Below are 26942 nucleotides of genomic sequence, written 5' to 3' on the forward strand. Positions count from 1 at the left end.
GCCTGAGAAGTTGCCTTACGGAAAGCTGATCTGCTGGGTCCACTTTCTGCCAGTAAAGACTGCAGTTCAGGATGGTCAGCTGGATCTAAATCTCCAATAAGGTCTTGGCCTCTTACTAGCTCTTCTTCAGAGTCTAGTTCAACCACACAGGGTTCAACCACCCTCTCAGCCTCAGCTGGAGGGGGAGTTACTGGTGTAACTTTGGACAACCTAGGGGAAGTCCTTGTTGGAAGCACTGGAGTGCTTGCTGCTTGCTTTTTCCTTGGAGTCTTGGGTTGCCCCTTGGCTCCGGATCTGGTTGAGACTGGAGTAGTTTGCGCCAGTGGAGGAGGACTGATATCTTTTTTCATAATCTCCCGAGAAGAACCTCTTAAGGTTTTCTCTCTTGCAGGTTTAGTGAGCTCCTGTAACCTTTTACTAGGAGGTCTGGGGTATGTGACACAACTCCAAGAGCTTTCAGGTCATTACCCAACAGACCCCTTCCTGGCACCTCGCATTGTACACTGACAGGTATCTTTACAGTCATATCATTGCACTGGATGAGAACTGGTAACTGGGGACACATCTGCACAGGCCCTCCAGCTAACTTGGTGAGGCATTTCGGTGCCTTAGCAACATCCTCTGCCTTGAAAAATGATTCATCCACCACAGTTATGCTGGCCCCAGTGTCCCTAATGGCAGGAGTCTCCTGACCATTCACTTGGACACTGTCCTTATAATACTCTTTAGTATTATCTGGGATAGAATTATATACATCTAAATTCTGTTGTTCCCACAACCCCAGAGAGACTAAAGAAACACTGGCTGAGACTCCCATGGGTTCATCAGCCAGCAGTAGAAAGTTTCCACTTGCCATTGGGACTTCCTCTTCTTGAGCGAAGGCTAAGGAGGCAAGTTGGATCCCTGAAGGTTTACCCTTACATCTGGGATCTCCTTTCACATGGTCAGTGGCCTTACAAACATAACAAGAGCCAAAGGCTCTCTGGAATGGAGGCTTGTTCTGACCTCCTTCTGGTCTGGGACCAGAAGGTACGCTAGCCTGATTCGGTTTCCCTTGTGGCTTACCCTTATGGTTTTGTTTGGGGCCCTCTTTGGAATTTGCAGTATTAGAATTCTCTTTGGAGTCCTTTTTAGGCTGTTTCCCCACATCCTTTTTTCTGAGTTACCCCAGAATCATTGTGAGTGGCCCTGTTGGCAACCCACAAGTCAGCAGCCTTAGCTAGTTTTCTGGAATCCAATTCCTTTGAATCAGCCAAGTGCTGTCTGAGCTCAGGAGAGCAGGCATCATAAATTGACTCCAACATAAACAAGTTTCTCATACCTTCATAAGTGTTCACCTTGTAACCCCTGATCCATCCCTCTAAGTTTTTCAACCCTTCACTCACCCAGGTAGCCCAAGGGGTACCATCATGCTTTTTGAGGCTCCTAAACATCTTAAGATACTGGAAAGGGGTCTTCCCAAATCTAGCTATCAAAGCTAGTTTCACACATTCGTAATCTTTCTTATCCTCCTCCCCCATTTCCATTACCACATCAATTGCAACAGGGGGAAGCCTAGAGAACAACCAGGTGAGTAAGTCATTTCCTGCGATGTTCTGGAGCCCATGATTACATTCAAACAGAGAAAACCAATCCAACACATCCAACTTAGGCTCATACATACCAATCAATTCCTTAGGCATCCGGGGTCTTTTAAGACTGGAACTTCTAGAGGAGTCAGAGAGAGAAGCATTGTCTACAGATAATTTCTTCATTTCTAGCTCATGCTTGAGCTCCATTTCCCTTAGCCTGAGTTCTTGATTCAGTTCCTGGTGTCTTTGTTCAGCCTGAGTGTTTAGTCTCTTGAATTCTAATTCAAGTTTCATTTTCTCTAGCTCAAGATATTGAGGACTAAGTGTGGGACCTGGCAAAGGTCCAGTAGGTACAGCTGGCGGAGCAGGCAGAGGCATGGGGGGGGACAGTCACAGCAGCCTCACCCTCCTCTTCTGACTCTTCCTCAAGATTATCAACATTTTGATCAACATCAATCTCTATACTGTTACCTACTATTTCTGACATGGTAGGTTCCTCTGAACCATCATCCAGACTTTGGTTAGCTAGCAACCTTTCTATTAATTCCATTTTCTTGCCTTTAGTCAGGAGATTCTTATGCTTACAGAGAACTCTTTAACAATCAGCAGTTTTTGTAGCAAGGGACTCTTGACTATAATTTTCCATAGTTGACATGTTGGAAAGATTACTTTTTCAGTGCTAAGCTTTGTGGTTAGTTGCAATAAGGTATCCTAAAACACTCTAAAGTGTATACTTAATACAAATCCCACCGCTGTACATCAGTGTTAGGCAGAAACCTGTGCAGTTCCCTTGGGGACTACTGCAAAAGATTTAGTACTACAGGTGTTGGCAGTAAACCCAATTGGTAGCAGTCTGTACCACCCAGATTTACCTGGTAGCTGTGGCTGAGCAGTCAGACTTCCCTCAAGAAGAGTTAGGCAGTATGTAAAGTATACACAATAGGCACTCAGATACAATAGCACAAGCAAACACTGACCAGAGCTTTGGTATCAAGGTATATAATTATTTATTTAAAAACACATTTATTGAAACACTCCAGCACTAATATTGTAAATCACTCTAAACACAGTTACTATTATTATATATACATCCCTTATTCCTCATCAGACAAGTCTTAGTTAACACCACTTATTTCCAGACAGAGCTGAGCGCTTAACTATAGATGGCACTCCAATAAGTTAACGAAAAAGAGAGGGAAAAAGGCAGAATGTAGGAAAATACACCACACTAATACTTAGGAACTCTAAGCAAGGCAGGAAAGTCAAAAAGTTTCTTGTGAGCCAAAGTCCATAGGCCGGGCCCACTCTTGGAGAGAGCAGGGCACAAATGCACCCAAGATCACACAATGACAACGGGCTTAAAAAGTCTTGCAGGGAGTTCAGAAAGGTTTTAGTTAGGCTCAGAAAAGTTTAGCCAGGGTGTCCCAGGCTAACCCAGGTTCGAAAGCCGGGGGCTAAATCTACCCCGTACAGTCGGTTGCAAGGGAAGCTAGGCGGAACACGGTACCTTAGATGGAAAGGATCCTCCAGCGGGGGCAGTTGTTCCTGGCAGCAGGTGCAAGTCACGGCTTCGTCCAGAGGAAGAGGAGATCTCGACGTGGAGGAAAGATGAAGGTCGTTGCACTGCCAGGGAAAAAACCAGCCGCAGAGTTTTACGGTTAAAGGTACTACCCTTGGATTCGCGGTAGTTGTAAAACGTGGTATCCCGGTTGCCGGGGTGCTTGGCACAGGCAAGGCGGCCACGAGTTGTCCCAGGAAGCGAAAAAGGAAGCAGACTGGTTATCCCCACCAGTCGAAGGAAGAAGACTCTCCGGGCTGGAGATCTCCTCTGTCGTTGGGAAAAGTGGTGAGACGGTTCAGCAGGGCTCCACCGGTGGTGTCGTCGTAGCAGGTCGGCTCAGCTTCTCCCTCGTCGGATTCTTAGGTCCTGTGGCGACTTCTAAAGTTCCAGTCCCCAAAGCCCTGCTTTTATGCAGAAAACCCCCATTCACTCAGCCTAGCTGTCACTCAAACATGCTAAGTGGTGAGCCGGCCGGCTCACCACTTGGGCCAATAAGGACAGAGTGCGACTTGAGTTGCCTAGGCAACTCAGTCCAGGGTGCCTAAACCCCCTCCTGCACCCCCTGTGGTACCCAGACAGAGTGGCACCACTTTTGGAGGCTTCTGTGGAGAAGCCCGCCAAAAAGTGGAACAAAGGGCTCGACTTGGGTTGGAGTCACAGAAGAGAACACAAACGCCATTTTAGAACCCAGTCTTGGCAAAAAATGCCAACCGGAGAATTAACATTAATTAAATAAACCGGCGGTATGTTCGAGGCTGAAGGAATTAAATAATTAAAGTTGGTATCCTCGAACAATGGGAAAATCCCATAGGAATATATTTGCGGTCGAATATAAAAAGTAGTATCCACTGCCACCAGCCAAAACTCGATCAGGGGGACGGAGACGTGCCCCCTCGACTAACAGACCCCGGGGCAGTCGAATTGCCCCGGCCAGTACGTCCACAATATGATGGTTTGTACTGGTTCTGTTCAGAATTTGAGACTAGTAAAGTCAATGGTGACTTTACATGCCCTGGGAGACTGTAGTCAGTCCCAGGGTATGGAGTCTATACTGGGGGGTCACTATGACACCCCTGTGTTACTGCACTGAGGGTGCTGTGTAACACACATCACAAAAACACATGAAGCCCTATGGAGTAAAAGACCCCATAGCCCATTAAACACATCTAGAGTCAAAGAAACACACTGAAATCATGCCCAAGAGTGAGGGTAAAAAAGTCTCACTCTTGGCAGGAGAAAAAAATAAACCCCAAAAATCCAGCAAAGCTGCTGGGGGACTCACTAGGTTAGGAAATTCAGCCTAAACAGAGAATTCCCCCTAACAGAGGTCTCATGGCATCCTGCATTTTCCCAGTGCTGGAGGCTCGACTGTGAATGGTGTCACAGCCGTTGGGTCTCAGTATTCCCAGTTCTTCGGCAGTATGACGACCTATTTCAGGTCCCAAACGGGGTCGCGTAGGACCTCCTGTGGTGGACCCACAGAGAGAATTTGATGGAGGGTGAACCTTTTTGGCAAATGTGGCCCGAGACGACTGTGATTACAGACGCTTGCTTAAAAGGCTGGGGCGTTCAACTGAAGGAGCTGAATGTGAGTGAGCTGTGGTCCCTAGCAGAGTCAAGACTCCACATAAACCTGGTACAGCTGAGGGCATTCAGACTGGCGCTAATTGCCATTCTCCCTTCTATACAGGAGTGGACTATCCTGATCATGATGGATAACTCAGTGGCCATGCACTATGTCAACTAGAGAGGTGGTGTAGGGTCCCTCTCCTTGTGCAAGGACACAATACAGGTCTTGGAGCATTGTAGAACAAGATCTCATTGTAGGCAGTACACTAAACCGGGATTGAGAACATGACAGGGGATGCTGTGTGTAGGCAGGGATTGGTCTCTCACTAGTGAGGGCTGTGCTAAAAAGTTCTTTTGGAGATCTTTACCATTTGTGGAGCCTCTCAGGGGGATCTGTTAGCACCCAGTTCCAAAAAGAAGTGCAATCTCTTTTGCTCCAGGGAATTTCTTCCGAGAGGAGCACTGGAACACGCCATTGTCGTGGATTGGAACTTTCCACTGTTTGCGTTCCCTGTTCCTACTATCCCCCGTCATTCCTCAGTTTATCAGGGCGAAGTATGGAACAACCTTGATTGCCCCAGATTGGGCCGGACCTTCTGTACATGACCATCTGTCCTCCATTTCTTATTCCCCAGACAGCCAATCTGCTCTCGCAAGGAGAAGGCTTGGACCTTCGACCGAGCATGAGCATGCTTAACCTGCATGCCTGGCTAGGTATAGGGTTTTGGACTTCCCTGAAGACGTTATGGAGGTGTTGCCCCAAGACTAGCAACAAAGGTACTGTACTGCTGCTGATGGAAGAAATGTTGCAGGTGGTGCAGATACTGAAGTGTTGATTCTTTTTGAGAGTTCAATGATCATGTTGTTCCTGTTGCATCTTGCCAGGGAAGGTTTGCAGGTCATAACAGTGGGTGGATATTTGGCAGTGCGCTTCCTTTTAGCGCACACCCGAGCAGGCATCCTTTGCCACAATTCCGATTGCAAGGCAGTTCTAAAAGGGTCTTACAAACACTTTTCCTCTAACCCATTTCGTGTTGCCTGGTTGGGACCTTAATTTGGGGTTGACATTTCTAATGGGAGCACCATTTGAGCCATTGGATTCCTGCCCGCTCAGGTTCCTCAGGTGGAAGGCAGCCTTTCTCATAGTCATCACATCAGCACATAGGGTGAGTAAGCTTCAAGCGTGGCCATGCAAGCCACCTTTCACAATCTTCTCAAGAAACAAGGTCACACTCAGAGTATGCCCCTCCTTCTTAACTAAGGTGGTCTCTGAATTTCGCCTCACAGAAAAAAATCTGTCTACCAGCTTTCTTCCCTCTGCCTCATCTTTCTAAGGAGAGGAAAAGGCTGCATAGGCTGGATTCTAGAAGGGAGTTGGGTTTCTACATCACTAGAACAAATACTTTCAGATCTGGCGATGAACTCTTTGTGGCGTTACACCTGCCCTAAAACAGGCAGTGGTGTGACCAAGCAAACCATATTCAGATGGATTGTGTTGTGCGCATCTAAATGCTACTGCATAACAGGAAAGGACATCCCAGCGGGTTTCAGAGCACACTCAACTAGAGGTGTAGCTGCCATGTCGGCACTCCAAAGAGGAGTACCGGCTCACAACATCTATGAAGTGACAATTTGGGCTTCATGTCTACTTTTGCGAAAAACATTATTGCCTGGACACCTGCTTCGGTAGAGCAGTCAAGCAATCGATCCTAATGTAATGTCATTTGGGATGCACTCCTGCAGCCAGTGGTACTGCTATTGGAGTCTACCTGAGTTGAGTAATCTGTGGGAGTATACAATCCATTAAAAGAGCAAATGACTTCCCTCTGGTAATGTTGTTTCTAATGGATGTTCTTTCCACGGATTCCTCATCGCCATTCCTCCTCAAGCCGCAATCGGAGAGCTCTCTCCTTCTTACTTCTTTCAATGCCCCCATGGTGTGCCTCCTATATGTAATACCTAATGCAGATCTGCACAGAGAAAACATTAGTAAACTGAGGTCACGGTGTGGCGCGAGCTATTTGTACCAACACCGATGTCACATTCAGCCTCTAAGACGGAGCGCACCGAGGGACATCAAAGCTAATGCTGCGTGGCATCCCCTGTTGTCAAAACTTCTGAGAGCTGCTGTTGGAGGAAGAAATATCTAAGATGAGGAATCCATGGGAGGAACATCTATCAGGAAAAACATAACCAGATGTAAGTCATTTGTTCTTCTAAATGGAGCCAATTGGTTGCAGAATCTTTACAAAGGGAAAAATTGCACTGTGTGGTGGAGTGCCTTTGAAATCAATTTTGGTTGCAGAGCTACATTTTTCCAGTGTCTATAATGGCAGGTGAGGATCTACCATACCTCCTCGAGGACGACTTTTCCTCACATGGATAAGCTCTGCACATCTAACAGATGGTCACCAAATTTCAAAACATCCACTTTCTGCCATCCCTCGACTTCTTATGCTTGCTAGGTCTCATGGCATCCTACATTTTCCTAGTGCTGGAATCCTGACAGTGAACGGGGTCACTTCATTGGGCCTTTGGGTCTCGATGGTCCCACTGAAGTTGGACGAGACACTGAGCGTGGGTGTCCTGAAGAAGCTGTCTGGGAGAGCAGATGAGAAGTCTGTGGCTGAGAAGCAGAGTATACCAAGAGCAATTATTGAGCATGAAGCCGGAGAGACCGGAAGAATTGGACACTGCACGATCCTTTGCTGAGAAACAGCGGGACGATGAAAACCATTGAGTGGTGTTGTAGCAGATTCTTGATAAGGAAGTGAATGGAGGTGGGGAGGCCATCAGCAAGCAGAGAAGGAGACACTATCGGAGCTGTAGCTAGACAGCGGGCTCCGTAGGCACCCATTAGGGCGCCGTCAGAAGGGTCAGGAGAGAACTAAGCGTGTCTCAATGAACTGGAAATAAAGAAAACTTGCCATTTGGAAACTGGGTCCTGTGACCTAAAAAGAAAAATGCTAACGCCAGAGATAACATTTGGTTGCTGGTTTGTCTAATTGAAACCATGACAGTGTTTTATTGTTTGGTGGGTTGACTAACTGCTGCCTTGGTCTGTTCCTTTGACCTTCTCTAGCTTTCCGCTTCTGTTCCTGATTCTCGTTTCCACTTTGCCTGCAGGTGATTGTGAAGAACCTATCAACGGGGACACGAGTTGTGCTGAAGTCCCACTATGGCTATGAAATTGATGAGGTGAAAATCTTGGGGAAGGAGAGGTATTTGGTGGCCCACACCTCAGACACGTTGCTCCTGGGAGACCTTGCATCAAATAAACTCAGTGAGGTGAACATTTTTATCGGTTTTTCAATTATTCTTCTTGCCATTGAAACAATCAAACATTCATGAACATAAAAATACACACATACGTAGCATTTGGGGCAGAAATGTACAAAAGATTATTTTATTAGTGATGTGTATTATTATTTTTGTATATAGCACTGGTTACTTTCGCCTGCATGCTACATCATACATTGTCTGGTTTGAGTATTTTATGAAAATGTAATTAAAGATAGTCAAGTGTTGGACATGGCTATCGCACCACAGATTATATGCTTAGCTTTGCTGCAGTCGATTTGCGCTAATGGTCAGGAGAGGCACGGACTACTCAACGCTTTATACCTTATATTTTTGCTCCATGGTTTCATGAGTGATGTGACAGACCTCGCGTTACGAAGCGCTTGAATAAATCCATAGGAAATTTGGATGTCTAAATTGAACATAGTACTACGACCGTAACCCTCTTTGTTGCATTTAAGGGTTTAAAGGACCATACTTTTAATAACTCAGTTCCTCTCCCTCTGTGAAGCCATGCATCTTCTGCTTATGGCTTCTAGAGCACACGTTGTCATTACACTACAAATCCTGTGTTTCTGAGTTATTAGTTTATCATTTGTTACAAGATGTGCACTGGATATTTTTAAAAGAACTTCAAAGGGTTCCAAGGAGAGAATCATCATGTGAAATGTTACAGGCGAGTATGGGAATTAATTAAGATGACAGCAGCTCTCACCTTGGCAATGAGCTTTTTGACCGGTTTTAGTTATTTTTTCTTGTGGCGTGCGGTCTTTTGGATACGAAGAGTAGACAGCACCCCTACTTGCTAAGCAGAGTGGATTTGACTCCGAGCGTGCAACAGAATTGTATGCAGACTACGCTGTGCCACATTTGTAATGCCTGGGTCTCTGTGAATAATCTAATTGCTGGGCTTGTGGCTCTGCAGTTCTACCAGTTCTACTTCTATGTTATGGGATAGTTCTACAGTAGCTAAATATTGGGTGTAGCCTGGTATAGGATGTCCTTAGTCTTGGGTGATTCTGTTTGAAAGCTGTCCACATTTGGTGAAACTCTGCTTTCACCAGATGCAATGGTTGTTTCACAGCTTACTTGTGGTTAAAAGGCAGTTCCTGCGGCTATGGATATCTGGAATAAACCTGATTTAGGGGACTGGATAGACTAAAGGAGTATCTTCTTTTTTTTTTAAAACAATTTATTTTATTTGGTTGCAAACATGGGATTAGACATACAGCATTTTTGTGTGTAGCATTGTTCAAGAACAAGATTGGGCCATTTATGCAAGATTGTTCCCTTTTTTCCCCTTTTCATGGGAATTGACCTCGCTTCTGCCCAGGTTCTTTCGGCCCGTAGTTCTTATAGGTTGAGGAGAGTTCTTGGAGATATCTTCAGGTGACCTCCCTCAGGATTAGTCCCGGGAGGCAGTGTTTGAAAGTTACCGTTGGGTAGGAATAGTCATAGTTTAACAGTGGGGCCCATACGTCTGTGAATCTGTGAGCCAATTGAATTCAATTTGCTGCTGTGACCTTCTCCGCCACTAGGATGTCCCATATTTTGATCCACCATAATGCAATCAATGGGCCCTCTGGAGTTTTCCAGGTCCTGCCAGAAGTAATTGGGAAATGAGTTTGGCGGTCATCCCTGTTTTAGGATAAACCTTCCGATTTGGGGTACCTAGGAGGATCATCTCTGGTTCTTTTGGTTGTTTAGTGGATGTGTGATGGCTTCAATTGTAGAAAGGACTTTATTCCAGAAGTCATGGACGATGGGACAGTCCTACCACATATGCAGGAAGGTGCCTTGCGCTGCACACTTTCGCCAGCAGTTCAGGTCCAATGAGTTCTGGATGTGGTGGAGGCGCTCTGTGGTGTGGTACCATCGGAGGAGTAGTTTGAGGGCGCAATCTCTGTTTGTGATACGCATCGTTGAGGCGTAGCTTCTCGTCCAGATGTCCACCCAAGAGTATTCCTCAATTGAATGTCCCAAGTCTGTCTTGCAGCAATCTGTACAGTTTAGATGTATTCCCTCTGGTTGGATCTCCCTGCAGGGTAGGTTTGATGGGGCTATGGTCTTGTGTTGCTCTTTGTCTCACTAGGGGTTGTGTACTAGTGGCAGAGTTGGATGTAGGAGAATCTGTCTGTCTCTGTGAGTTTAAAGGTTACTTTGCAGCTCTCAAACGTGTGTGGTTGCCCATTTATTATTATTATTTTTTTTGTAAGCTTTATTTATTACTGGCATTGCAAATTTAATCAGAGATCATCACATTGTACCAAGGAAATAAGACTATTAAGTATGAATTGGGTATGGGTTTGACAATGGATTGTTATCTACATGGTATAGAGGGGGGAGGGGGGAAAGAGACAGGCTACATAAGGTTAATTAGACATTAGTTCAGTGTCTTGATTCTCCTAATATCTCTTCTGCGTTCTGTAGGTATGCCCTGAGGGGCCCCCATATGTCCTTGAGTCTGGAGGTGGTTTGGATACGTCTTATATAGGACTCTTCACTGTCCTGTGTTTTTATCGGGTCTCGGAGCCAGCCTTCATGCGTGGGAGGGGTTTTGGATTTGCATTTCCTGAGAATGTTCCGCTTGGCCACCGCCCCGCCCACTGCGAATAGTCTGCGCTTTTCCAATATCCCCCAGTAAGTATTTCAGTGGCATAGCCGGGATATTTGTATTAGATATATAGGTCATGGATTCTGCTACTTCTTCCCAGAATTGTCTAATTGGTGGGCAATCCCAATACATATGGATTGTGTTTGCCGTCGCTATGCTGCATTTGGGGCATGTTGTTTGCTCGGAGGGATCATACTTGGAGATTAGGCTGGGGGTGATATGTAGCTGATTTAAAATTTTGAATTGAATAAGCCTGAAATTAGCACATAGGGAGATGGATTTAGTGAACCTACAGTAGTTCGTCCACTGTTGCTCATCGATCTCGATGTTCAGATCCCTCTCCCATTTGGTCTTCATCTCATTCTTGGCTGGGGTGTTACTCTGTACAGTTCTGTATAGTGTAGATACACTGCCTGTGAAGCCATCTTGTGTTGGTATATCGGATAGGAATTTATGCACAGTTGGCGCCATCGGGAAGGACGACCATTTCGTCCTGCAGGCTGCTTTTAGACGCTGGTGTTGTAGTGTTGTGGTAAGTCCGGTGCCCGCCGGTTTCTCTGCAGCAGCAAGGAATCGGTTCTCAGGAAGAGGTCTCCGACTTTGGCTTGTTTTTTGGGATCCCATTTCATTTGTATTGTTCGATCCATGGTAGGTGCAAGATCAGGATAGCGCCATGGGGGTAGGTGTGCCCAGTACGGTGTGTCACATCCCACTCTCTTGAGGATCTGTGCCCATGCTCGCACTGTTGATGACATTGGGTCCGCCAGGATCTTCTCTTCTGCAACTTTGGCAAATATCATGTTTTTAAGGATCAGCGGAGATGCCGCTAACTCTTCCGCATGAATGTGAGCGAATTGTTCCGCAGTATTGTTCCAGTATTTAGCGAAGTACGCTTGTACCGAGTAGTAGTATAGGAGAAAGTCCTGGACCGCTAGACCACCGGTATCCTAGTTTTCGCATAGTTTAGGCCAACTGATTCTGGCCGTGCCCCCCCACCAGATGAATCGAGAGGATAGCTTCTGAAGTGTGTCGAAGAATTTCCCACCTGGCCAGATCGGGATGCTGCTAAATAGGTACAGTAATCTCGGGACCACCAGCATTTTCAGTAGAGATATACGCCCATAGAGGGATGGTGGCAACTTAACCCATGCGTTGAGTTTGTATTCCAGTTGTGTCAGGTATGGAGCGTAATTATTGGCGTACAAAGTTTGCTTGTCTGTTGCCATTATGATGCCCAGGTATCATGCTCTGGTGGGGGACCAACGAAGGCCATTCATGGCTGCAGTTTGGATTGTGGAGCTGGTCAGAGGTATTATTTCAGACTTGGCTTGGTTGATTTTGTATCCTGAGTATTTTGTGAATTCAGCTATATCCCGCAACACAGGTGGTAAGTGAGTATCCGGGTCTCTGACGTATAGCATCGTATCATCCGCGTATAGAGAAATGAACTGCGGGGACCCCATGATACGAATCCCTTCCAGGCGTGTCTGCATCGTAGGTACACTGCCATTCCTTCTATTTTTAGTGCAAAAATTAGAGGAGAGAGTGGGCAGCCTTGTCTGGTGCCTCTCTGTAGGTCGAAGATGGATGACTTATGAGTCTTATTGGTCTGTACCCTAGCGACGGGATTGCAGTACAGTAGTCGTATGAGTTCGAGGAATCCAGGGCCGAATCCCATCTTTTCTAATATTGCGTACATGAACTTCCATGAGATGGAGTCAAATGCTTTCTCTGCGTCAAAGGTGACCCCAACCGTCGTGATTGCCCATTTTCAAACAGTTGTGTTAGGGTTTGCAGCCTGCCCCTCACTCAATTCTTGAGGTTTGTGGGGTGAATTCCAGGGTGAAGGTTGGGTTGTGAAAGCTAGGTGTATTTGGGCATAGGTCCTTCCGGATGCCTTTTGCATTTCTTTGCCCAATCCTATATTTTTAGTGTGCATTTTGTGGAGGAGAGAATGCCTGGCCAGAACTTTAGCGCTGAGGGGGAGACATACGGATGGAAACCGAGGGGTAACGGTAACCTAGATTGTACAATGTCTACCCACTTTGGCAGGTCAGATGGGGAGAGCCATGCAGGGAATCATGCCAGCTGTGAGGCCACATAATATTTGCGTCAGTCCAGTCCTCCCAAGCGAGGTTTGGCCATCATAACATTTTTAGGAATCCTGGCCCTTTTACTTTTCCATATAAATTGGAGCATTTTACGTTGCAAGTTATGAAGAGGGGGCAGTGGGATCGAGACGGGGAGAGTAGAGCAGAAGTAGAGGAATCGCGGGAGCAGATTCGTTTTGCAGGCCGTAATTCGCCCCATGAGTGATATCTCCTGAGAGGCCAACCTCACCAGATCTTTTTTCAATTCTTTAAACAGAGGCGGAAAGTTCTTCAGATCTACTTTCACTGGTATGGTTGGAATATGTACCACAAGGTAGTCTACGGATTTCCTGTTCCATTGGATGGGGCAGAGTGGTCTGAGAATATCTATCTCCTCCTAGTTTAGGCCCACGCCCAGTGCTGTGGATTTTCCATAGTTAATCGTGAACCCTGCGACCCTCCCAAACCTGTGTAATTCCCGAAGGCAGTGTTCCAGTGAGGGCTGCATCTCTGTTAAGGTAAGCAGCACATCTTCTCCGTGGAGGGAAAGTTTGTGCTGTGTGGGTTCTACCTGTAATCCCTTGATGGTGGGATTATTTCGGATCCACTTAGCTGGTATTTCATTGTTATGTTATGTTAAAATGTTTCGTACTGAGGTGCAGCGCAACCAACACCAAAAAGGCAACCTGGTGCTGTGACTGAAAGCAAAATACAGGTGAAGCGAGAAACTAGAAAAGTAAAGTTTTCAAAGCTTTCCTAAAGTGTATATGAATCGAGCAGGCCCAAAGGGCAATCAGAAGGGCATTCTACAACATGACAGCTCTAACTGAGAAAGAGCGGCCTCCCATTCTTGCCCGACGGACTCTGGGGACAGCCAGGAGGGAGGGGTCAGCAGAACGCAGAGAACGAGCTGGAACATAGGGTCAAAATTTCAACTTCAGATATTCTGGACCAGCCGCATAGAAAGCCCTATGCACTAAGCAGAGGGATTTGAAAAACACCCGCTTTTCCACTGGAAGCCAGTGGAGGGACCTGACAACAGGTGAGATATGCTGCCGATACGGGGTACCAGTAGCAAGATGAGCAGCAGAATTCTGTTGCACCTGTAGACAATGGACTATATAATCTGGCTGAGCCAGATATAAAGAGTTACAATAGTCCATCCTGCTGAGAACCAGGGCAGAGACTACTGGGGAGCACAGGTGAGATGGAACATAAGGCAGGACCTTCCTGAGTATTTTCAGTTGGAGATGGGCAGCCTGGCACACTGCACCAATCTGAGAGGCCATGGAGAGGGATTTTTGACAGTCGGACCCGTCACAGGAAAAGTACCCAAAGCCGATCAGCAAAAGGACTGTATCCAAAGAGAAGGAACTGTATAAGCACCCACAACCATGACCTCAGTCTTATCTCTGTTAAGCTTTAGCCATTTTTTGCTCATCCAGCATCCCACGGCTGATAAACAATCTCGCAGCTGAGTGGCATTGGGAGGATGGAGTAAGTCAAACTGAACCAAGATCGGAGTATCATCAGCGTACGAATAACATCGAAAGCCGTGGTAGCGGACCAAGGTGATCAAAGGCTGGATGTAAATATTGAACAGCGTGGGGGACAGGGCAGAGCCCTGCGGAACCCCACACAATAGAGCTGCAACTGCACAGAGAAAAGGGTGAAGTAACAGTTGCTAAGAACGTTCAGATAGGAAGGAGCGAAACCCTGACAGAACAGAACCTGACATACCAGCAGCTGACAGCCGACTGATCAGGATGGCGTGATCGATGGTATAAAATGCAGCTGAAAGATCGAAAAGGATCAAGGCCGCAACTCCACCCCGATCAGCAATAAGCGTTAGATCATCGAGCACCTAAACCAAAACAGTCTCAGTGCCTCGGCCAGGTCTGAAGCCCGACTGGAAAGTGTCCAGCACAGGCCTGGACTCACAGAATTTCACCAATAAAGGAGACACCAAAGACTCAAGCAACTTCATGAAGAAGGATAAGAGAGAGATAGGGTCAAAATTAGCAGGAAGAAGGGGGGCAAGAGATCTGTTTTTTAAAAGTGGAATCACTGTGGCACACTTAAGCACAGAAGGAATAGTCCCGGAAGAGCACAAGAGATTAACCGCTGTGGTCAGCTGAGACAGAAGCAGGGGAAAAATGTCCTTCACTACAGACAACGGGATAGCATCAGTCGGAGAGGCAGACTTAATACCTGCAACTGCTAAAGTCAGGTCAGCCGCCATGAACAATGGAAAGGAATCCCAACAAGAATCAGGGGATGACATAATCCCAGAAGCTAAAGAGGATGAAGAACTAGACATGACCTCAAGAGGATCATGATCCAACACAATGAGCTCACAAATATTCTCAATCTTATGCATAAAAATCTTCGCCACAGAGTCACAATACTCTTGGGAAGGAGGCATAGCGTTGTAAGAGGAGTCCCTTATAGAAAGGGAGCAGACTACCCAAAAGAGCTCTTTAGGCTGAGAGATGAACTTTTCAATTTGAAGGGTGTAGTAGTTTCACTTAGCAAGCTTTATTAAGAAGTAGCAGCACAGAATGAGGTTCGGTCCTCAACCGTATAAGAGGAATGCCATTTGCATTCCGCCTGCCTACGTTTAAGACAGAGGGACTTATGGTCTTCATTAAACCAAGATTCAGATGGCCGCTTGCGGACCAGGATCTCAACCAATGGCACAACCAAATCAACAGTGGTGGAAAAGATTTCTGATAAAGCACCCAGATCAACCGAGGGCTTACAACTACAATTATCAACTACAGCCAGTAATAATGAGTACGGCCAACATAGAAGTGTCGACCACCCGCCAGTTTCGCTTCTTAACCATCTGCTTGATGGGGACTAGGACGGGGTCAGAGTAGTCAACTACAAATGGTATGATAAGATGATTAGATCACGTAACCTGAAAAGGGGAAGATACCATAAGAAAATCATGCTTCACAAATACCAGCTCTAACTGGTTACCCAAATTGTGGGTCGGTTCAGTGACAAACTGCCACAGAGAACGATCATCCATGGCTGCAAGCGATCTAGCTGAAACTTTGTCCGACGGATCATTACATCTATAATTAAAATCGCCAACAACAATAAGATTGGATTATTGTAGTTGTAGTGATGCAACAATAACGGTGAAAAGATCAACGAACGTAGAATCGTAACCAGGGGAACGATAAACGATACGAAGATGAGCAGTCCTAGAAGCCGACAACGTCCGGTGCACCAAAAGTGCCTCAAACCTAGACAAAATAGGCAAGGGAATAGCAGTAGATCCAAGTGTAGATTTTCCAATGAATGCAACACCACCCCCTGGATGGCTGGATGTTTCGATCAGACCTGAGAATATTATAGCCAGTGGGGAGCATCGCTACCACTGGTGGTCCCGAAGACTCAGAGAGCCAGGTTTCTGTGACAAATAGGCAATCAGGCAGAAGATCAGCTAGTAAGTCATAGCAGTCTGCAGAGTGAGCAACCAAAGACCTCGTATTACACAATATGCAGTTCAAATGGTGTGAAATAGACAGCGTTAGTGGCTGGTTTATCTAGAAAGCCCACTGGTCAGCAGGTACCAGGAGGAGCCAAATTAATGAGTTGCATCTGTATATTAAGTAAGCCAGCCTAGTTAACACCGGCAAAAGATAAGACCTGGCCTAGCCAGCCTACCGGGTCCCGGACGGGCACAGACGGGCGTGTTTTAAGCGCGACTTCGGCGCGCATCAGGCACAACTGCTGCGTCCGTCCTCTGTGCCGTTGGTTAGGGAAGCACATACGTGGAGTGTAGTGAGGGCCACGTGACCGCAAGTTAAGCAGTCACTGAAGAAAGACTAAAGATTATAGTCTTTCAGCGAATAAGAAATACTGCGTTTTTCCTCCCCCAATGCTGTAATAAGGCAACAATAAACGTTATCAAGGCAAACGGCAGGAGTGATAGGGGGCACCCTTGTCTTGTCCTGCAAGTCAATGGTATGGGCGCTGTCAGTGCTTGGTTGTCCCGGAGGGTGATTTTTGGTGAGCAACAATTGTCCAGGACCATTTTGCGGAAGATCAGACCGAAATGAAAAGCCTGGAGGGTCAGATGCAGGAAGGCCCATTCTACTTTGTCGAACGTTTTGGACACGTCTAAGGTCAGTAGCACCATTTTATGTTGGTCAGAGACCGCTATCTTCACCAGGTTCAGGGCCCGCTGAAAGTTGAACCCCATTGATCTGCCCCCTATGAAGCCGGTTTCGTCTGGGTCGATTATTTTGGGTAGAATTGTCGATAGGCGGTTGACTAGGACCTTAGAATAAATGTTGGCGTCTACATTGAGCAAGGAGATGGGTCTATAGGAGGTGCAGTCCTTGGGAATAACTGAGTCTACCTCTTTGGGGTTGATTGGGGCCTCCAGTCTTCACTATCCTACTCTGTGATGTGTGGTAAGACCGCCTATTCAATATATTACATCTGTTCTGTTATGTTGCGGGGGGACGCTGACATAGCTTCTGCTAGGTGGGTGGCTGCCAGCTGTAGTTTGGCCTCTTCTGCATATTGGATTTTTCCCTGTATCTCGTAGACCTGTTATTCTGTTCCCCCCGTTTTAATTTGGCTAGTTTAGCAACCAGGAATTTATTCACTTTAATATTTTTGCCGTAATAGCCTAGTTTGGACCTGGACAGAGAGTGGGCCGTCTGTTCGGCATAGTGGGCGTCCAGTTTGTTTCGGGCTATCTGTAGGGCACGATGGGCCTTGGGTGACCATACCTTTTTATATTTCCCCTGAGCCTCTGATACATCCCTTTCTAGTCTGGCTCGAGCCTCCAGCCTCCATTTTCGATACGCTGTCCGCCTGTGATATGAGCTCCAGCCTAATTACAGCTTTCATGACGTTGCGCGTTCTGAGGGGTTCTCTTGGAAGTAAAGTTGGATAGCTTTGGCAATGGTGTCTCTTAGCGCCATATCTTTCAGGACTGGGTCATATATGCTCCATTGGGGTCTTGAGGAGGGGACTGGGTCATGGAATCGAGACGTCAATAGGATTGGATCATGGTCTGACAGCATTTTCGGTAATTGCTGCCTCGTTCACATCGGGCAGAAATTGGGGGGATGTCAGGAGTAGGTCTATTGGGGAGAAGGTTCGGTGAACATGTGAAAAGAGTCATTTTCTCCCTGATGTAGTATTCTCCAGGTGTCGACTATCACCAGGGTTTTAAACAAGTGGAGAAGCCGTGTTGCAATTTTATAGTCTTTCATTGCAGGCAGGATTTGTCCAAGAGAGGCTCTGGGACCGCTTAGCTTCCAGTTCCCAATAGAAGGCTTCTTGCCCCTCATTGGGTGCTTGATGGAAACCAGGCTGTATAATTATCCAATAAGTATACCTTTGACTCCTGTGAAGCGTCCCTCTGGGCTCTACAGCGTCTCTAGTTCTCTGAATGTGACTCCTCTCGCCAGGAGGATTGCTGTGCCCCCTCTTTTAGAGCCACTAAAGGCTAGGTATTGCAGCAGGGAGTTCCTGTTGCGGAGACATGCAAAGTCCGATGTAAGAAAGTGAGTCGCTTATAGGAAGACCACTGAGCTGTGTAAGTCTTGTAGGCACTTTAAAGAAGCTTTGCGCTTTGAGGGGGTTTTTAGGCCTTGCATATTGAGAGACACAAAATTCAGTTTCTGATGAGGCCGAGGCGCAACGGTAGGGTCTGAATCCTCTGCCCGGGGAGGGAGTTTCGGGTTAACTTTCTAGCCATCTAGTTCTGTTAATATTTCAATCCCAATCTGCGACCGATCTTCTAATTTAACAATCCATAAACAAAACTGGAGTGGTCTCACAACCGGGGGAGACCACTTTGAACCTGGTAACCGTAACTTGGAACTGTAGTCTGGGTGTTTGCCCCATTGACCTATGGGTCTATGGGTATCGTACCGTGTCTGGCTGGGCATCGGCCGTGTGAAGCCCGGTATAAGGAAAACTATGTTTCCAGACGATGTGGTGGAGTCTGAGGCGAATCGCCAAGTTAGACAGGAGAGAGAGTCTCCATGGAGAGGGTTTCAAGTTCGTTGGGGGGGTTATTCCTGGTTTATGTCCCTTGGTCACCTTTGCCCAGGTGTTACGTATTGGTTTGGGGTCTTCTATTGGAGAAGTGGATTTCATGGGGGAGCCCCCTTCTGCCTGTTAGGCAGAAACCTGTGCAGTTCCCTCTGGGACCACTGCAAAAGATTTAAGACTACATGTGTTTGGCAGTAAACCCACTTGGTAGCAGTCTGCACCACACAGATTCACTTGGTAGCTGTGGCTGAGCAGTCAGACTTCCCTCAAGAAGAGTTAGGCAGTATACAGAGTATTCACAATAGGTCAAAAGAACACAGTAGAACAAGTAAACACTGACCAGAGCTTGGTGTAAAAGAGATATAATTATTTATTTAAAACCACATCTAGAAAAACACCCAGGCACTAATGTTAAGATATACACTCCCTTAGAAGAATATTAGACCAGTCTTCAGTAAAGCCCCACTTATTTTCAGACAGCGGTGAGCGCTTAACGCAGATGGCACTCTAATAATTCATTTTAAAAGGGAGAGAAAAGCAGAGTATAATTTGAAACAGATCCCAACACTTTCACAAGAACACAACAAGAGGGGAAGGCAAGTAAAACCGTGAAGTTAGAGTTCAGAAGGCCGGATCCACTTTAAGAGGATCAGAACGAAATGTGTCCAAGGTCACACGGTTGAAGTGCACAAAAGTCTTGCAAAGGTTCAGAAAGAGTTGGACCAAAAGAAAGGGACCAATTAGAGATTCAAGGCAGCCAGCCCAGTCCAGAAGGTTAAGGGATTATTATTACCTTGTAGCAATCTTTAGAAAGGGTGGCCTGGTGGACACGGTACCTTAAAGTGGTGAGAATACTCCAGCGGGAGCAGTTGTTCCTGGCAGCGGATGCAAGCCGGTGCTTGGTCCGGGGGAAGAGAGGATCTCGTCGGGGAGGAAGATAGGAGTCTGTTGCACTGCCAGGGAAGAAACCAGCCGCGGAGTTCTCAGGTAAAAGGAGCAGTCCTTTTATTCGCGGTCCAGTGGTAAGTGGCTATCCGGTCGCCGGGGTGCTTGGCACGGGCAATTCGACCACAAGACATCCTGGAATGCGAGGAAAAGAAGGTAAACTGGTTGTGCCCACCAGTCAGGGGAAGAAGCCTCTCCAGCCGGGAGATCTTCTCTGTCGTCGGGAAGTGGTGAGTCGGTCCCGCAGGGCTCCACCGGTGGTGTCGTCGTGGTAGGTCGGCTCAGCTTCTCCCTCGTTGGATTCTCAGGTCCTGTGGCGACTTCTGAAGTTCCAGTCCCCAAAGCCCTGCTTTTATGCAGCACACCCCCATTCACTCAGCCTAGCTGTCAATCAAACGTGCTAATTGGTGAGCCGGCCGGCTCATCACTTGGGCCAGTCACACGAGAGTGCGACTTGAGTTACCAAGATAACTCAGTCCAGGGTGCCTAAACCCCCTCCCACACCACCTGTGGTACCCAGACAGAGTGGCACCACTTTTGGAGGCTTCTGTGGAGAAGCCTGCCAAAAAGTGGAACAAAGGGCTCGACTTGGGTTGGAGTCACAGAAGAGAACACAAACGCCATTTTAGAATCGAGTCCTGGCAAAAAATACCAACCAGCGAATTAATATTAAATAAATAAACCTGCGGTATGTTCGAGGCTATGAGAATTAAATAATTAAAGTTGGTAGCCTCGAACAATGGGAAAATCCCATAGGGATATATTTGCGGTCGAATATAAAAAGTAGTATCCACTGCCACCAGCCAAAACTCGATCAGGGGGGACGGAGACGTGCCCCCTCGACTAACAGACCCCGGGGCAATCGAATTGCCCTGACCAGTACGTCCACAATATGATGGTTTGTACCGGTTTCTGTTAATAATTTGGGACTAGTAAAGCCAATGGTGACTTTACATGCCCTGGGAGACAGTAGTCAGTCCCAGGGTATGGAGTCTATGGTGGGGTGTCACTATGACACCCCTGTGTCACTGCACGGAGGGTGCTGTGTAACACACATAGGAAAAACACAAGACCCTATGGGGTAAAGGACCCCATAGCCCATAAAACACATTAACAGTCAAAGGAACACCATAAATCATGTCCAAGAGTGGGAGAAAAAGAGTCTCACTCTTGGCAGGAGAAAAAAAACAACTCCAGAAATCCAGCAAAGCTGCTGGGGGACTCACTAGGTTAGGAAATTCAGCCTAAAGAGAGAATTCTCCCTAACACTCGCCCCCACCCCCCCCCCCCCCCAGACTAAGGGACAGGAGGATTTAATCCACTCCTGGATGAATCTCATACCTCTAGTCGATGACATACATATCCTAGAGAGACCATCAGCATTTTGGTGGTGGCACCCTGACCTGTGCTCAATGGTGAAATCAAACCCTTGCAGGCAGATTGACCATCTCAATAGTTTTGGTTTGTCCCCTTTCATTTGCATTAACCATCTCAAGGGTTGGTGGTCAGTCTGAATGACAAAAGTAGAACCATACAAGTATGGCCTAAACTTCTTCAGAGCCCACACAATAGCAAAACACTCTTGTTCAGTGGTTGCCCACCTTGTTTCAGGATCCTTCAGTTTTCTACTGATGAAGGAAATGGGGTGCTCCCTACCAGTTGACTGAGTACTGCACCTATTCCTACATTTGAAGCATCTGTTTGCACAATGAAAGTTTGGTGATTGTCAGGAGCTCTGAGTACTGGGGCTTGGCAAAGAGCCTTTTTCAGGGTTTCAAAGGCCTGATTGCATTCCTCATTCCATCTAACCTTTTTAGGGAATTTAGGAGAGGAGATGACATTCAGTGGAGAAGCTATGGTCCCATAGTTCTCAATGAAATTCCTGTAATGCCTAGTGAGACCTAAGAAGGCTCTCACCTGGGTCTGAGTAGTAGGTGTTGTCCAATTTTGCACAGCTTCAATCTTACTGGGCAAAGGTCTTATTTCTCCACTTCCTACCTCATGTCCAAGGTAGATCACTTTACTCTGTCCAATGTGGCATTTACTTGCCTTTATGGTCAGATTGGCCTTTCCAAGAGCCTGCAAAACATATCTCAGGTGGTCCACATGTTCTTCCCAGGAATTGCTGAACACTGCTATGTCATCCAAGTATGCCATGCAGAAGTCTTCCATCCCATTCAGAACCTGGTTTACCATCCTTTGAAATGTAGCAGGTGCATTTTTCAATCCAAAAGGCAGAACCTTAAACTGGTATAAGCCAACTGGGGTAGAAAATGCAGTTTTCTCCTTGGCATGGTCTGTCAGGGCTATTTGCCAATAGCCTGACGTCAAGTCAAACGTGCTGAGGAACTTGGCTGCACCAAGTCTATCCACCAACTCATCTGTCCTTGGCAAAGGGTGGGCATCAGTCTTAGTGACTGCATTAAGAGCTCTGTAATCCACACAGAATCTAAGGTCTTTAGATCCTGCCTTTGGTACTAACACAACTGGGCTAGACCATGGACTAGTAGAGGGCTCTATTACCCCGAGATCAAGCATCTTGTTGACCTCACCTTTGATGTGGGTTCTTACATTCTCTGACATTCGATATCCTCTGCTTTTGACTGGCAGACAGTCATCAGTGAGTATGTCATGCTGTCCCCAAGGGGTCAAGCCTGGTGAAAGTGAGAACAGGGAGGCAAACTGATTCAACATAGATTTGCACTCTTCCTGTTGCTCAGGTGTCAGATTTGAAGAGAGATTTACTCCTTCAATCTTTTCGTCTAAAGGTAAGCCTCTGAGGAGATCAGGAAGAGCTTCACTCTCCTCTTCTTCTTCTGTTGATGCTAGAAGCAAAGCTCCTACATCAGGTCTGGAGACATACGCTTTTAGTCTGTTGGTGTGGAAGACTGTTGGAGCCTCCTTGGGATTTCCCAAGTCCACCAGATAGTTGACCTCTCCAAGTTTACCCACAACTTTGAAGGGTCCCATCCATTTGTCTTGCAAGGCCCTCTGCCTTGTTGGAATTATAACGAGAACTAGCTGGTCCTGAGTAAACTCAACCATGTTAGCCTTTTGGTCATGCCAGTGCTTGACCAATGCTTGTCCAGTGTCAGGTTGCTTGATTGTCGTGAAGAGTATTGAACCTCCGTCCCTAAGTACCACAGAGAGAGAATACAAGATTACTCCCTATGCGATCATTGAGGCCACAGGTGGGTAGTTCTTGCAGCTCGGATCCACGGGAAATGTTAAAACCCAAGGCAGCTATAAAGGAAAACCTTTGTTAGCAATCAACTGAGCACAGTACATGCAAACAGGCAGAATAAAGAACAGGGCTTACCTAAACTGATGGGTGAGGAAGCCCAGAACCTATGATAGTTGGTAATTCCGTGGAGGGGCACGTGAGCTGGTTTCCCCGATGACAGTAGGGAGAAGAACTGTAGGCTGAATTAAAACCCAACTTGCCCTCCTGTAACTTAATGAAACAAAAGGACCAAAGTCCAAAGTACTTGATAACGTAATGCAGTGACGAGCAAACAATGCCAAGTCCAATTCAGGGTAATCCAAGACAGTCCAAAAGGTGTTCCTTGTTCGAGATGATCCAGCAAACAGAGCCAAAGACATGAGCAAAAGCAAATCCAAAAAACAATCCAAGAGTCAAGAGCCGTGAAACACAAAGTATCCAAACGCTGTACAGAGTCCTCCAAAGAACAGCTGTGAAGCGCGGACGTGCGGAAGTTCAACGCTTAAATAGCAGAAGCTTCCGCGTCACCTGATCCGCGAGTGAGACGGATGAACGCGTCACGTGACCCGCAGACGTGACACGTGAGCGTTGTTTCGATCTCAATGGTCTCCATGATCGCGGAATTGACTTTCTGCTGGCAGCGTCCTGTAGCCGGCACCTGCGAGCTCCCTCTTGCAGACGCCATGGCAGACGCCAATGAAGGAACGGGGAACCATTGAGTCTGCATGTGTGGCCCTTGGGGTAAACCAGCTCACGTGACACCCTTCCACTGTGAGGGACATGGAGTGGAAACCTGAAGGGGGTAACTGGTGTATTGTGAGTGTTGCCTGTCCTATTGTCTGACCTAGGTGTTTGTGAAAAAGGGACAGAGTGAGAGGACAGCGTGACATCCAGCTTTCAAGTTATCACTTGCTTCTGCCATCATTTGGGACATTCTCCTTCGGAGACCTATCACATAGTCAGTCACTCTGACTGGCTTGGGGGAAGGAGCACTCTCCAACCCCTCCTTGATCAGGGCCAATGGACCTCTGACCGGATGACCATAAAGAAGTTCACAGGGAGAATAACCTACTGCCTCCTGAGGGACTTCTCTATAAGCAAAGAGAAGGCATGGCAGTAGGAGGTCCCACTTTCTTTTAAGGGGGTCCTCTAAAGCACCTATCATGCTCTTCATGGTTCTGTTGAACCTTTCAACCAGCCCATTTGTCTGCGGGTGGTATGCGGTTGAGAACTTGTAAGTAACTCTGCAGGTTTTCCACATGGCTTTCATGTAGTGGGACATAAAATTCGACCCCCTGTCAGAGATTACTTCCTTAGGAAACTCAACTCTGGTAAAAATACCAAGGAGGGCCTTAACCACAGCCGGAGCTGTAACAGTCCTCATAGGAATTGCCTCAGGGTACCTAGTAGCATGGTCTAATACAACAAGTATAAACCTGTTGCCTGAGGAGGTTGGAGGATCAAGGGGACCAACAATGTCAAATGGGACTCCCACTACAGGGAGAGGCACTAAAGGTGCCACATTCTTGGAGCCAACCTTACCAGAAGACTGGCAGGTGTGGCAGCTCCTGCAGTACTTATCTACTTCAGCCCCCATCTTTGGCCAATAAAAGTAGAGTGAGAGCCTTTCCTTAGTCTTCTTGAAACTCAAGTGACCAGCCAAAGGAATCTCATGGGCTAACTGCAAGAACTGTGGTCAGTTCTCTTGGGGTACGTCGTTTGTTGTCCCCAGGTGCAGACTCTGTTGGTTCACTGTAGAAGAGGCCATCTTCCCAGTGTAACCTATATTTCCCAGGCTCTTGCCCTTCAGCCTGAGCATCTGCCTGGTGGCGAAGACCTTCCAGAGTTGGACATTCTCTCTGTCCCTTACTGAAGTCTGCCCTGTTGGGTCCACCTTCTGCCAGTAAAGACAGCAGCTCAGCATGGTCAACAGGATCCAGATCTCCAATGAGTTCCTGGCCTTCCACTAGCTCTTCTTCAGAATCTAGTACAACCACACAGGGTTGTAACTCCCTCTCAGCCTCAGCTGGAGGGGGAGTTACGGGTGTAACTTTGGACAACCTAGGGGAAGTCCTTATTGGCTGCACTGGAGTGCTGGCTGTGAGGTTCTTTTTAGAAGTTTTAGGTTTCCCTTTTCCTTCTAGTTTCTTAGAGACAGCAGCTGATATCTCCAGTGGAGCAGGAGTGATCTCTTTCTTCATCATCTCCTTGGGAGCATCTCTCATGGTGCTCTCCCTTGCAGGTCTGGTGAGCTCCTGTAACCTTTTACTAGGAGGTCTGGGGGTATGTGACACTACTCCCAGAGTGTATAAGTCATTACCCAGCAGAACCCTTCCTGGCACCTCACTTTGTATGCTGACAGGTATCTTCACAGTCATGTCATTACAATGGATGAGAACTGGTAATTGGGGAAGCATCTGCACAGGCCCTCCAGCTAACTTGGTGAGGCGTTTGGGTGCCTTAGCAACATTCTCAGCCTGAAAAAACAATGTGTCCACCACAGTTATGCTGGCCCCAGTGTCCCTAATGGCAGGAGTCACCTGACCATTCACCTGGACACTGTCCTTATAATACTCTTTAGTATTATCCTGGATAGAATTATAGACATCTAAGTTCTGTTGTTCCCACAAACCCAGAGACACTAAAGAAACACTGGCTGAGACTCCAACGGGTTCTTCAGCCAGTAATAGAAGGTTTCCACTTGCCGGAGACAAGCTGGACCCCTGAAGGTTTACCCTTACATCTGGGATCTCCTTTCACATGGTCAGTAGAGCCACAAACAAAGCATTTACCAAATGCTTTCTGGAATGGTGTCTTGTTCTGACCTCCTTCTGGTTTGGCACCAGGAGGTACACTAGCCCGATTTGGTTTCCCTTGTGGCTTACCCTTTTGGTTTTGTTTGGGGCCCTCTTTGGAATTGGAATTATTAGAATTCTCTTTGGAGTCCTTTTTTGGCTGTTTTCCCTCATCCTTTTTCTGAGCAGCCCCAGAATCCTTGTGAGTGGCCCTGTTGGCAACCCACAAGTCAGCAGCCTTAGCTAACTTCCTGGAATCTAATTCCCTTGAATCAGCTAAGTGCTGTCTGAGCTCAGGAGAGCAGGCATCATAAATTGACTCCAACATTACAAGATTCGTCATTCCTTCATAAGTGTTAACTCGGTAACCCTTAATCTATATCTCTAAGTTTTTCAAACTTTCACTCACCCAGGTAGCCCAAGGGGTACCGTCATGCTTTTTGAGGGTCCTAAACCTCTTAAGGTACTGGGAAGGGGTCTTCCCAACTCTAACTATCAAAGCTAGTTTCACACATTCATAATCCTTCTTATCCACCTCCCCCAACTCCATTACCACATCAGTTGCAACAGGGGGAAGCCTAAAGAAGAACCAGGGAAGTAACTCATTCCCTGTGATGTCCTGGAGCCCATGATTATACTCAAACATTTTTAACCAATCCAACACATCCAACCTAGGTTCATACATACCCACTAATTCCTTAGGCATCCTGGGTCTTTTGGGACTGGAACTCCTAGAGGAACCAGAGGAGAGAGAAGCATTTTCCACAGACAACTTCTTCATTTCTAGTTCATGATTAAGCTCTATTTCTCTGAGTCTTAACTTAGCTTGCTTCTGCTCAGCCTGGGCATTCATTCTTCTGAACTGTAGCTCTTGGTTTCTTTCAGATTGAGCAATAAAACGTTTGTACTCTAATTCAAGCTTCATTTTTTGAAGTTCAAAATAAGCAGGGTTACATGTAGGACCTGGTATAGGCCCAGTAGGTACAGTAGGTAAGGCAGACAGAGGCTCAGAGTGGCTAACTTCATTAGGTTCACTTTCCTCTTCTGACTCATTATCAAGACTTTGATTCAGATCAATACCATCACTGTTTTCTACATTTGCTGGGGGGGGTAGATTCCTCTGTACCACCCAGACTTTGGTTTTCTAACAATCTTTCTATAAGTTCCATTTTCTTGCCCTTCTCAGAGAGATTCTTATGTCTACACAATACTTTTAAGCAATCAGCAGTTTTGGCAGACAA

The 26942-nt window shown here is 46.8% G+C and overlaps 1 protein-coding gene across 2 annotated transcripts in view; it reads left to right on the forward strand.

Moving 5' to 3' along the window:
• Positions 1-26942, forward strand: part of IFT172 (intraflagellar transport 172) — a 1218930-nt gene that overhangs the window by 238109 nt on the left and 953879 nt on the right. For both annotated transcript variants that reach the window (XM_069605452.1, XM_069605451.1), the window contains exon 11: positions 7828-7989. In XM_069605452.1, the coding sequence (XP_069461553.1) occupies positions 7828-7989 (162 nt within the window). The remainder of the gene's footprint in view (positions 1-7827; positions 7990-26942) is intronic.

The sequence above is a fragment of the Ambystoma mexicanum genome, chromosome 4p, assembly GCF_040938575.1.
Source record: "Ambystoma mexicanum isolate Mex_15411 chromosome 4p, UKY_AmexF1_1, whole genome shotgun sequence".
Lineage (NCBI taxonomy): Eukaryota > Metazoa > Chordata > Amphibia > Caudata > Ambystomatidae > Ambystoma > Ambystoma mexicanum.